The 13,302-nt window shown below is 39.9% G+C and overlaps 1 protein-coding gene across 4 annotated transcripts in view; it reads left to right on the top strand.

Annotated features, from left to right (window-relative positions):
- Positions 1–11,387, top strand: part of ELF1 (E74 like ETS transcription factor 1) — a 76,998-nt gene extending 65,611 nt beyond the window's left edge. For all 4 annotated transcript variants that reach the window (XM_066621873.1, XM_066621875.1, XM_066621874.1 and 1 more), the window contains exons 8-9: positions 1,263–1,733; positions 10,139–11,387. In XM_066621873.1, coding sequence (XP_066477970.1) covers positions 1,263–1,733; positions 10,139–10,757 — 1,090 coding nt within the window. In that variant the 3' untranslated portion in view covers positions 10,758–11,387. The remainder of the gene's footprint in view (positions 1–1,262; positions 1,734–10,138) is intronic.
- The last annotated feature ends 1,915 nt before the right edge of the window (positions 11,388–13,302 follow it).

Below are 13,302 nucleotides of genomic sequence, written 5' to 3'. Positions count from 1 at the left end.
AAAGTGTAAGCTTATGAAATAATATTTCTAAAAATATATATCATCCTTTTCTTGCAACTACTTAGGCCGCAATCCTAACCTCACTTTCCTGGGAATAAGTCCCATTAAACACAATAGGACTTACTTCTGAGTAGACCTGGTTAATATTTTGCCCTTTACCTTTTAAACACCAACTTAAGGCTGCATGGGTTAGATCTAGACATGCTCTTCTGTATGTAAAAGCTATCTCCTACTCACAGGAGAACTGTTTTATACCTTGTGTTACAGCACTGTATGAAAAAAGTAAATCCACATGTGTTATTTGCTCATGCAACTTGAATTGTGAACCTACCTCCTGTAGCACTGTGTGAGCTCTTACACTAGCTCTTGCACAAATGTTTTAAAAACAGTGCTAGCCACTATTTTTGCTTTTGTATAAACAAGGTATTCCATTCACAATACCTATAGAACTTCACAAAATTCCAGAAATTTAGCAAGAGATCTGATGCTTGCCTCCTCCCTCTAGAGGGATGAGTTCCCAATTTAACTGAATGAGGCAAGCACATTTCCATTGATTTGTCTTCTGACCTCTTCAAGAGCAGCAGCTTTGGATAATGCTTGATAGTACTTTGGTACTGTCACCTTAGATCTTTTATTTCTCTTACCTTTTTTCTTTTTTTCCCTAATCACTTTTTGATTAGTGATTGCCATTACTAATCAAATGAATTCCCATGAATATTCTAATTAAAAATTAAGTTTAATACAAGCCATATAATATATTCCTTTTAATATACGTTCAGTGAGTTTTAGAAATTCAAAAAGTGACCTGAAGTATCAAAATTAAAGAGATTCCATATTGGTTATGAAGGTTTTAAAACAAGTATCCTTTGACCAATTCTCCATAGCTTGAAACAAGAAATAATGGTTATTATGCAATGTCTTAATATGCAATTCAGCCTGCATATTAAAAAAAATTCATTTTTTAAATGAGATGAAATTGCTTCTAGTTTTTGGTTCATATTTTGCACAATATGCCATTTCAGAGGTGACTTATACACCTTTCACATATGGAGAATAATCTTTTAAAAAAAAAATCCTGCTCAGATATTCATAGGCTCAGCATTAAAGCAGAACTAGTAGTAAATGAACACTGTTTATCGTAAGGGTATGTTGGTATGATCTCTAATTAGGTTAAACTAGTTGTTAAAAATATTTCGGCAGCCTCTCTTCCCTGTATGTATTCTTTTGTGTAACCTTTTGCTGTATTTTTCTGCTTTGAACAGATATTATTACCAAAGAGGCATCCTGGCCAAAGTAGAGGGACAACGTTTGGTATACCAGTTTAAGGAAATGCCAAAAGACCTCATCTACATAGATGATGATGATCCTAGTTCAAGTTCAAACTCCACTGATTCCTCTTTATTCTCAACACCTGTGGCCAATCGAAACCAAGTGAGCAGGACCAAAGCATCTTCAAACACAGGACCAAGAGGAGGATCTACTGCTGTTTTAAAGATACCAGTCAATTCCAATTCAGCCAAACTTAAGCAGCCCATGGAAATTGTACAGCAGCAACTACCTAACATGGCATCAGACATGTTGAGGACAGTGCAGTCTTCTCACCCAGTACATCCAACTCAGCTTTATCGAACTGTTCATTTAATGCCACCAATGCAATCCATCCCAGAAGGACACACTGGTGTAGCCAATAACACGCAGGATGAAACGATGAATTCTTCAGTTCAAAGTATAAGGTAAGAAAACTGAAAGAGGTCTTAGTTATAAGAAGAGCAACAAAATGTAGAGCTCTGGTTACTGCTCTTACTTTTGAACTGCCAAACAGGAAATATTCTAAAAGAAAGTTTTTTTAAAAAGGAAAAAAAAACCTATGACAAAGTTTCTCCTGCTGCGTTGCAGTTAATCAGAGGCATCACATTATGATTATATATAGTCAATAAGAAATAATTTCTATTCTTTGATGTATTTTGAATTAGTGAGAGTGGAAGGTACTCTGATCATAGTACATAGTATTGGATCAGAGGTGGCCAACCTGTGGCATGCATGCTAGTGTCTGTGTCTGTGCATGTCTGTGACACACAGACATTTTCCAAGTGGCACACATAGCAGAGCCTATTCCCCCATCAGTGACGTGGGTGAATTCTTGGGGGGGTCCCCCAGCTGCATGTGGCTTGGCTGGGTTGCCTCCAACTGCTGAGAGGAGCAGGAACTGATGCAGCTTGCCTCTGGTGGTAGTGAGACCTGCTGCTTTTTGTCCTGCCATGCCAAACGCCTGCCATACCAAAGGCCCCAGCAGCAACCTGGGCAAAGCTTCTGCACCTGACTGGCTCAGCGCGAAGGCCACTGTCGAGCTGCACACAATTCATGCAGAGGTGTTAACTCCAGGCCTAACATCTGGGTGACTGGCGGCCAACTGGCCTGCACTAACCTGGCTTGCTGGCAGCCTTTGCGCCAAGGTGGTAAATGTTGTCAGGCGCTGAGGCTTTGTTAAGGATGCTGATGGGGTCTTAGGCATGGAGGGGGCCTTTGGTGGCAGAGTGGGGCAGGATGAGGTGCAGCAGATCTGGCCACTGCCAGAGGCAAGCTGTGCCAGTTCCTACGCCCTCTCAACAGTGCGAGGCATGCAGCTGGGATGCTGCCGGATACAGGTAGAGTGGCACATTCAAAGATTTTGCACATTAAAATGTTGTGCTGCAAATTGGCCAACCCTTTATGGGTCTGGTTGCTTTAAAAATGTTTGTGCCGAGGAGAGTTAGGGAAAAAAAAAAAACTATACAGGTGAGTGTTGCTTAGTGGTGTTTCGACCAGCAACAGCCCACATTTGCGATAGCTGCTACTGGTTCCTGTTCCCCCTTCCCCCAGCCTACGAAGCTGAAGGGAGTCATCTCCCCTCGCCTCCGGAGGTTTTTCTGAGCCTTACAGAGGCAGCATGCATCTGAAGTTGCGTGTTTCCTCCTGAAATGGGCGTTCTGAGCCTCTGCGTGCCTCAGAAAAGCCTCAGAGGCAAGGGGAGTGTGGCTCCCCTCATCTTCAGAGGCTTTGTATAATGTCAAGCCTGTCTTGCCAACGGGGGTGCAGCTCCACATCCCTGTCACTAAGCAATGCACGGCTGTAGTTAGGAAACTATAAACTGTGCAAGTGAGAAAGCAAATGAATTGTTGTCCTCTAATGATTTCTTAAAATCCTGGATATGTGTGCTGAGAGGTGTAAATAATCATATTTACGTTTATTCATTTATTTATACATACACACAAAAAATTTATACAAATACAATTTGTACACATGGTCTAAACTGCAATCATATAAGCATATAGCAACTAATAAAATTGTATATGCTTACCTAAGACTCTGTAGTCCTACCAGTATGTTTTTGTAGCATCTTTTCCTTTTAACAACCTCAGATGAGTTATACAGGAATAGATACTTTCTTACCAAACTTCTAGAACAGAATGAATAAGCGCAATAGAATAGAATGAATGCACCAACATTCATAGCATAATCACCTCAATAATAATCATTAATTATTCTCATATAATGAGCTGAGCTCATCCTTAACTGTGGAATAAATACAATTTTACATGAACATAAGTTGTTCCAAGCAAAATTAATGGATTACATTATCTTGGACTTTATCATTACAAAACTGTATAAACAAACGTCATTTACAGTAATAAGTTTGTCATCGGGTTGCCTTCCTTCCTTAACCAAAACATGTTAGTTTAATAATAGACCAATCTTATTTAACCAGTCTACTAAGGTTGTAGGATGTACATTTTTCCAGAAACAGCTGATATGCAAACAGGCTACAGTTAAGAGGTGAAGGTCATCTGCTAGCACTATTGGCTTTATGTATCCATAAAGCACAACTAAAATAATCAGATGACAATAAATATTCTGTCCTTTTCTCTATTTTCTGTAATATAAGAACCAAAAAAGATTGATCCTGGAGCATGTCCCCAAAATATCTGCCCCTTGGTTTCTACAGTCCCAGCAATTATCACTGTCTGTGGGATATTTTATTTGTTTATTTAAAAGATTTCTATATTACTTTTGTGATACACAAAGCGGTGTACAACATAAAAGTTAAACATGCAGAAGATAAAAACAGTTAAATAAAGCCTTCAGGATGTCAAGTAGTGCCTAAGTACTCACTGTACTCCTTTGGGGAGGAGCAAGGGTCTCCCCCTTTCAACCATAAAAGCCCTTTTATGTGCCTGCGTGGCAGAGCGTGCCTGCTCTGGGAGTGGGCGAAGTGCCTGCGTGGGAGAACTGGAGGCCAGAAGTGAGACCAAACCAGGAAGATCCATTCTGAAATGTTGTTGGTTCTTGAAAGAGAGAACCTCTGTGATTGTAAAAATCCTCTTGAGGGATTTAGAAACGCCTGCCTATGTAAACCGCCTTGAATAAAGTCAGAGGAGTAATCCGATGACCAGAAAGGCGGTATATAAATACCTGGTGGTTGTTGTTGTTGTTGTTAAATGGGGTTATCTCGATGGTGGGTTTGGCCTTGGCAGAGGGAGCATATGTTTTCAGGACAGGGTGGTGGGAGGTAGCCAGTGCTGCCATTGAGAGGGTGGCAGGTCGAGGGAGTTATGGTGATGGGGTTTTGGTCTGGCTGTTCCATGGGAAGTAAGGTTAGTCATAGCCTGTCTATCTGTAAGACTAGCCGGATCCAGGACTCGTATTACAGAGATTTTGGTTGGATGAGCTGGAATGGGTTGGTTTCTTCCAGCTTTGTCTGTGAAGCTTCTGGGTACTATAGTAGCTGTGGCTGCAGGGGCAGAGAGGCAGAATTGCAATAGTCTATCATGAAGCCATCCCTTTTGTCAGGTGTCTTGTCCAGCAGTCCACTAGGTTTGAATGTCTTTGTGTGATGCTGAATGGGTGAGACAAGAGTGGAGTGCAGCCCAATAGTCTCCCTGCCTGAGCTGGCTGGTGTGATTTTTAGCATGGTGTTAAGAGTGCCAACAACTGTTGGTGTTGGAGGACTTCAGTATCCCCTAGTATAGGTGCAGCTCAGGATTAAGTGACCATCATTGGCCTGTTTTGAGTAATTTTGGACCCAATGCATGTGGCAGGACACATGTTACAACCTGATATTTACTCTAGGGCAGGTGGGTGGTCATCTTGGATGTGGAGACATTAAGATTACTGTCACGGACTGATCATTCTGTAGTAGGATTTAGGTTGATCATGGCCTCTTAACTCTGCCAGGGATCAATTTGAATGGTCTGCCTTCAGAAGCTGATGGATCCAGGGTTTCTTGAGAACTCCAGGGGTTTTTCCTGCTACTAGGATTGGTGACTCATCTAAAGCCCTGGTTTACCTCTGGAATGAAGAAATGAACAGAGTGGTGTAGTGGCGAAGCTAATGATTGTGTAGCCTGGTGCGAAGCTTAAAATGATGCCCTGGAAGTGATGTCACAACCTGAAGTGACATCATGCCCTGACTTTTTAAAAAGTTAAAAATGGAGGAAAACCTGCTTCCTTCCCCCAGCAGCTCACCACCCACTTGCTCTGCCGTCTCCTTCCAACCAGTGGTATAGCTAAGGCATTATCTGCTACCTGGAGTCAAAGAAGACTTTTGTAGACCCCCCATGACAAAATCAAATTTAATTAAGTAAATAAATAAAAAGTGTGCCCCTTATTGGTGAGAGACACTATGTTGGGATGAAGAGGGACTGTTATTCTCCCCTTGCTAAATATAAAAGGAGCACCACAGGAAAAAGTACTTCTTTCCCCAGTTAGCAGGAGTTAACTGTATTATAATACATGGAAATGAGAGCTGACTCCTATTAACACCTTATTGGTTTCATGCTGTATCATAATAACATCTCATTGGCTCTCAGAACAATCAGGCTTATAAGTCAGTTTTGAGTTAAAGAAATCCACTTTTTGTTCCTTAAGGCAGCTGTGTTTTTGTTTTCTGGTTAATGGGCCATAACTTCTGATACTATACAGATATTCCAATGTGGTCTGTTTCATTGCATTCTGCATTAAATTACCTTTCTAATGATATAATATAATGGTATTAATTGTACATACCAAGATTTTCACAATTTTGGCCATGAGTGTCAGGCTCAGCTTGTTGCCCCCCTAAAGCTTGTTTCCCAGTGCAGTTGCTACCCCCTGCACCCGCTTAGCTACACCACTGGAGTGGTGGATCAGATCACTTTCTTGACCAATTCTTCCCTGTTGATGAGGTTTAAATCAAGGATAGTTGAGCCCCTTCTTTCTCTTTTTTTCATTCGTCACCTTCTGAAAGATAAGTTTGTCAGCAAGGCAACTCAAAAAATTTACTGGACCTCCCAACTCTTACCCCTGCTTACTTCTAGCAGATGTCAGGGGAATTGACAAGCGTCCCAAACTTGGCTTTTTCAGTTATGGAATTAAAGTTGTGCAACACTGTTCCTCTGGAGGCCCAGTGGGTTGTTTCTGTATACATTCTAGTGGCAGGCCTCTGAACAGTCTTGGCTGTTTTTATTTTTGTGCCTGCTATGCAGTGTGTCTGTGGTGTTTTCTCTGCCATTGTGTTTTTAATTAAAGTATTGGTTTTTTGTTGTTGTTTACTCGTATTTTTTCCAATTCATATTTATTGCAGTATGATAACATTAAACAACAAACCAACATATCAACCATTTTACAACATTTTAAAAACCACGTACGAGAATAGTATCTTGAAATATGTTTCAAGAATTCACAAATACAGAGCACTCTTTTATCATTTATCTGAATGATATAGTTGATAACTATAGTTCTTAAGAACTATATGAAACTGATCACACACTTTTTAAAAATCAAAGCAGCATTGGTGGGTAAGCTTCAAATTGTTTTCAAGTACACTAACTATAGAAATTTTTGCAACAGTAAGCATATTTACCAATAATTGTAAAGTATATGTGATGCACCTGATCTTTCAACAAACATAGTTATCTTGGGTTCCATAGGAATCGCGTATCCACTTGTACCTTCTATTTACAATTTTCCTTGTTTCCAATAATGTATTTGTTTCTTTTAATCCATTTTATCGTGCAGCATTATCTATTAGTTTTAATCTGTTTCATTATCGTACAAAGACAGTGTGTAAATCTTATAAATAAATGGCATTTCTGAAATGTAGTCAAATACTAGTAAGTTGGCTCCCACAAAATCAGCATAGAAATTTGTGTCCTCTCCTACTATTAAAATATGGCCTGATTTATAAGAGGAATTGCCTGGCATCTGTGCTTTATAAGCTGTTATACCTTCTTGACTGTATGGTAGTGTCATTAACTGAATATTGAAAATCACAATGATACATGGTTGGTAGTTCTGGTAGGAATTACACCCACACCTGTCTGTATTTACCAAGCAGATAGAATCTACAGCAGTGCTTCCCAAACTCCTACAAGGGAGTTGGGAGCACAGTAAATGTGTGTGGGGAGGGGTTATGGCAGTGATGCAATTCCCAGAATTGTGCTGGGGGAAGGTTATTTTTTTTAAAAACTTAAGGGAGTTTTAAAAAACTTAAGGGAGTGCTGACCTCCAGGGGGTGTGGGAAGCCCCTGGAAGTGGTTTTTGATTGTGTTTTATACTGTTTGGGAGGCATTGGGAGCCCTGTAGATGCATCTTTGGTGTTCCCCACAACCCCTGGAGGCCAGCACTCCCTTAGGTAAGTTTTAACCCCCCCCCCCCGCCCGCAGTAATGCAATCCTGGGGATTGCATCATTGTCTTCCTTCCTCCCTATCCCTTAAAGGGGCAGGGAGAAGTGCTTCCCTGGCTGGTGGGTCACAACCCACAAGTTTGGGAACCACTAATCTACAGAAATCTCAAGGTTCAAAAGATTCTTAGGGCAATTAATTCACATAAATGGGAAAGAGAAGACAAGATTTTAGCTCCAAAACACACACTGTTTTGCTGGGAAAAGTTTTTACAACTAGAATGCATATCAAAATAAAATCTCCTTCAGAATTAATGAGTTAATTTTTCTAGCCAATTGTAATTTATTAGTGAAGTCCAGAAAGAGACACTCAATCATTTGAAAAGTCTGAAAATTGATAACTCGCCAAACAGTAAAAACAAGGGGTGTGATGTTTACCTCACAGAGATGACAACATTTTACAGAGAGCAAGCCAAGGAGTTTCTGGGGTGAAATAATTGTTTTGCTTCTCAACCAAAAAGTATTTGCTGTTTACATAGCAAAAGAATGGGGGAGAAAAAAGCATTCATGCAAAAAGCATTCATAGTCTTACAAAAAAGAGATTTTTGTTCCCTCTTCAAGTTTGAATTTGGAGATGGGGTAGAAGCCAGATATATAGAACTATGTATGGAGAACGCAGGCTTCATTCTCTAGTTGTTGCAAACAGTTCCACTACTATTTCTGCTGATCTTTAGGCATTAGTGGTCAGCAGAAACAGAATTACAGATAATGGTAAGTTGTCTTGCAGTACGTGAAACTGCTTTGCTTGACCTTGTGGCTCTGCTGCTTGTGCCAGATTTGGAGTGATTCACGGATGACAAAAGCAAAGAGAACTGGACGAAAAGAAAAGAGGATCAGAGGAGAAAGAAATTGGACTCTAGGGAAGGAGAAGAAGCTGGAGTGAGAATCAGAGAAGGGACTGAAACGTGCAGGGCTGGATGAAGTTTATGAACGCGACCTTCCTCCTCCCCCCAAATTCTTTTTTGTATTGTCAACTTCATTTTTAGTTAGGATATTCGGTTGCTTCTTATTACTAGATAGATCAGAAATAGTTGCTTGGCTATCTGCAAACCACTCATCAGGAAGTCAAGTATATTTCAACATCCTGTTGGAAAAATGTATTTTGCAATTGGGTGTGGGCAGCCTTTTTAAATTAACAGAGGAAAGATCTGGATTGCCATGAACTCATTGTGAGCAGTCATATACTATACTAAATACATATGTACTAAATACATTCTACTGACCAGAGATAGAAAAGGCAGACACCAGAAAGGGTATGGCAGGTGCGTCTATGAAAGTCTGTGCATATGACTACCACAGTATTTCTGGCATTGGGCCTGCCAGAGTGTATTTGCAATATAAACTTGTCTGAACATTTTAATCATTGCAGTCTGAATTTTGGGACAGTGCTACTGACTTTGTGGCTTTTTTTATCATCTTTATAGCAGGCTAAAAGCAAATCACTGCTGGACTGTGTTTTCTTAGTAACAACATACTATATTGTGGTTCTAAGTGAATATAACTTCATCAAGTACAGTGGACCCTCCTTATCTGCGGGCTCAGCATCTGCAGATTTGAATATCCATGGATGCCATACCCATAGCTGAAGAGCTTCGGAGACCTCCCACATGCAACCAGAAGGGTCTTTCAGAAGCCTCTGGGTGGCCTTCCGAGGTGTGGGGAAGTAACACATGGCCACCTTGCACCTCAGAAGACCTCCTTGTATGCTTCTGAAAGGCACTTCTGGTTTGCTGGGTTTTCCTATCTGGTTTTCCTATCTCTGGAATTCAGTATCTGTGGGGGGTCCTGCAATGAATCGCCTGCACATACCAAGGGCCCACTGTACACTTTAGCCATTACTTGGCAGGAAGAAGGGGGCATTGTAAGCCAATCACTAGATTCTTCAACAGTTTTACATGCTTTTAGCATGCCTGATGTGTGATATGTCTTGGCCTTTCTTTCCATTTGTCTGATCCTTGTAATGGGGGTGATACTGAGTCTGTGGAATACTCTCCCAACAGAGGCCCAGTTGACTCCTCCTTTATCTTCTTACAAATATTGTATAAAAACTTGTCTTTTTCACTCTTTGGGGGGAGAATATGATGGTCAACTGTGCTTGGGTAATATTGCAGTGTTTGGGTTGGGAATTAAATTTTTTGAGCTGTCTTCTATGTTATGTTTATGGCATGTTTTTGCTTTTCAATTTTGTAAACTGCCTTACATTGTCAAGGCAAGAAAGCCAGGGTACACATATTTTAAATAAATAAACCATGCTACTCATTCACCCTACCCTAAAGATTCTGAATGTAGACTGAGCAAGAGAGAGTCGTTGGTATTTACCAGTGAGTCCTTCAGTCACTGATCTCACTGATTCAGTGTTGGCCTTCCAGACTGAAGGCCAGTTCACTGTCAGCTGTTTTCCAGATACTAACAACATTTCTGTTTTCCTATCTATCCGAATAGGAGCATTCAAGCCCCAGGCCAAGTGCCAGTAGTTGTTTCACCTGGAAACCAACAGCTGCATACTGTGACACTCCAGACAGTGCCTTTAACAACAGTGATAGCCAGTGGAGATCCAACTTCTGCAACGTCTCAAAAGTTTATTCTACAAGCCATTCCAGCTTCACAGCCCATGACGGTACTTAAGGAGAATATCCTGTTGCAGTCTCCAAAGCCAGTCTCGCCTCCTTCATCCATTGTTTTCAGCCCTGCTCAGGTTCACCAGGTTCTCACAAGCAACGTGCAGACAATTTGCAATGGAACTGTCAATGTGGCTTCTTCTCCATCCTTCACCACTGCTACCCCTATTGTAACTTTCACACCCAGTAGTTCACAAATGGTTGCCCAGCCATCCAACACAGTGATCACTTCAGTCATTAAGGCACCAGAAACTAAGCCTACTGTTATACAGGGGGTAATAAAAGAGGAGGCAGAGGACAGCATAGTGGAAGATCCCAAACATTCAGAGGAAAGTTTTCAGCAGCAGCCTTTTGTGGTGATGGTATCCAGTTCAAATGGATTTCCCTCAGCGGTGCATATTAAACAAGAAAGTGAACAGTTGGAACCAAGTCCATATGAGTAAATCAAAAGTAAATGAACTCTGTGAAAGGTGAAGAAACTTCTTCAGTTCTATACGCATCATTTGATTCAGAAGCAGGCATTACAAAACTATTTTAATTTCTGAAATTAAATTTTAGAAGTAATACTATAGAATTTATTTCAGTGTTCTGTTATTTGCTAAATGATTGTATGTATTATGACTTTCAAAATACAAGCATGAAGGAACATGCAGTCTGTCTTTTTCTAAGATCACTCTTTAAAATTTTTAAATTTCTTACACTGTCTGTCTTGCATAATGATATAATCAGTGCTCCTAATCAGTGCTTTAAAACAAAAATTAGCTTTCCCAAAAGTGTTTTTCATTCCATGTATGTGATTCTTCTTACAAATTCCAAAGATCTGCCAGTGATTTTCCTTTTATATGGACAGTAAACAAGTGGATACGCTCAGTCATGACTGTGCTGCATTTTGCACCAAAGATGATATATTGTTTAAAAAGAAAAAAGGCTAAGGAACTGTACCTTTCCTGTCCAGGATATGTTTAACATTTGTGCCTGTTATTGATTTTATATTTGTATATTTTCATAATGTGCATATATTAGATAAACCTGTTGAACAAAATAAAAATTATCACTATAGGTGCAAATATTATTTTCAGACCATTTTAACATCAAAATTAAAAATAAAAAGCTTTTTCTTTCCCATTTTTTATAAGTGGGTGAAATAAGAAATATATTTGATTTATGCAAGTATTTTGAGATTAAAATGTTTCTATAAGAGTACTTTTTCTATTGTACATATGTAATTTAATTTCTCAGAAATGGTTTTCATAAAAACTGTTTCCATAGAGCAATATTTTATAGATACAAATAAGATCCTTATGTTTAGAGCTCTAATGTTATATGTATTCATATATTACAGAGTGAATTTGTATTTAAAAACAAAATTTTAAATTGTGGATTCCTTCTGAATTTTTTGTTTTTTTTGTATTTTTAATTGGTTTATTATGAAAATAAATCAAGTATACAACTTTGTACCATTTTCTGTTTGATTCTGGAAGTCTGGTGTTCTGGGTACTTAGAATAGTGTTTCTCAACATTTGTCCTCTGCTGTACCACTTCACATGGTCCACCTATTCAAAATACCACTGGAAGCAACTGGTGATGACATTAATCACCAGTTACTTATGGGTTGGGAGGCCAGATGCAACATGACAAACACTAGTAAGAGGCTCAGGGTGGACAGGAGGACTTTTTCGAATGTGGAAAAGCATGCTTTGGAGCTCTGCCCACAAAGCCAAGCCTCCTACTGCTGTTTGTCTTGTTGCATTGCTGGTTTCACTCCTGGGTGGCTGGTACCCAGGGGTCCTGCAAATACCACTAGACACCACCTCAAGTACCACTGGTGGTATCTGTACCACTGGTTGAGAAACACTGACTTAGATTGATCTGGAAAACAATAGCAGGTGGAATAGTTCAGGATGAACCTATCTTGGTAACTTTGAGGCTGCTCAGTACTGCAAATAACATGAAATGCCTATGCTGACATGGCCGTTAAATGCATCTAGCAAAGAAATCGCATCAAATTCCCAGTTTGCTCAGACAAGCTTGCTAAACTTTTTAATTGTTTTGATCAAGAAGGAAGGATTCTGCAGGAACAGAATAAGCAGAGCCCAGTGCTGCTCTCTGATACGGTATACAAGTCTGAACTAGAATGTGAAAGCTTGCTGAAATGCAAAGTCAAGAGTTAGTTCCAGGGCCTGGGAATCCATTGTGATTTAGCAAGCAGCAGGTAACCCAGAGAGCCACCTAGGAATAATGTCTGAGAAGTCTAAACTTAAGGTTATGGAAGCATGGTAGTTAGTGGTTGGCTCAATGGGAAGACAAGCCCTTTGTACATGGTCAGGAGTCATTTCTAACCCAGCAGTTTTGAGAAATGATTCCAGAATAAGTATCAGGAATAATAAGCTAGAAAGAGCCTACTAGCACTTATACCCAGATACCATATTTTGAAAGTTAGTTGACCTTTAGACAAACAAATCCTAGTGCAAACAATGTTGATCCCAGCCGTTATGATGCACATGGAGCCCTTGATTTGATATACATTATTATATGCAAAATGAGAAGTGAAACATGCTTTGGGCTCATACGTACACTTGCCCTGCGTTTCCTGCTTACCAGTTCATACATTTCGGTCATAATACAGGGTAAATCTATACCTAGGATCTCCTTGAACCTGTTCTTTGTACCCAACTAATGAAGCATTCAGGGACATAGTTGGGTATAATTGAGCTGTTCCGGTACCAGGCCATTTCTTGCATTCTTTCAGGGAAGAATAGGGTGTGCATGTGTCACATATTAGATAAAAGTGGATGTTTCCTTTCTATGAGGTCTGTTTCTTGCATTCTATCATCTTGTGGCACATACGGCCTGATCTTATGCAGGTTCCTGATCGTAGGAACCTGAGGAATCAGGTTCTATGTGTTCAATTAGACACACTCCTTCGTTACTGTGTATAGGATAGCAACTTTAGCAAATGGGAATAATTATTTGTTTCAGAGTAATATG

The sequence above is a fragment of the Tiliqua scincoides genome, chromosome 3 (assembly GCF_035046505.1).
Source record: "Tiliqua scincoides isolate rTilSci1 chromosome 3, rTilSci1.hap2, whole genome shotgun sequence".
In the NCBI taxonomy this organism is placed as follows: Eukaryota; Metazoa; Chordata; class Lepidosauria; order Squamata; family Scincidae; genus Tiliqua; species Tiliqua scincoides.
The sequence above is the reverse complement of the archived record's forward strand: the minus strand, read 5'-3'. Positions and strand labels throughout refer to the sequence as shown.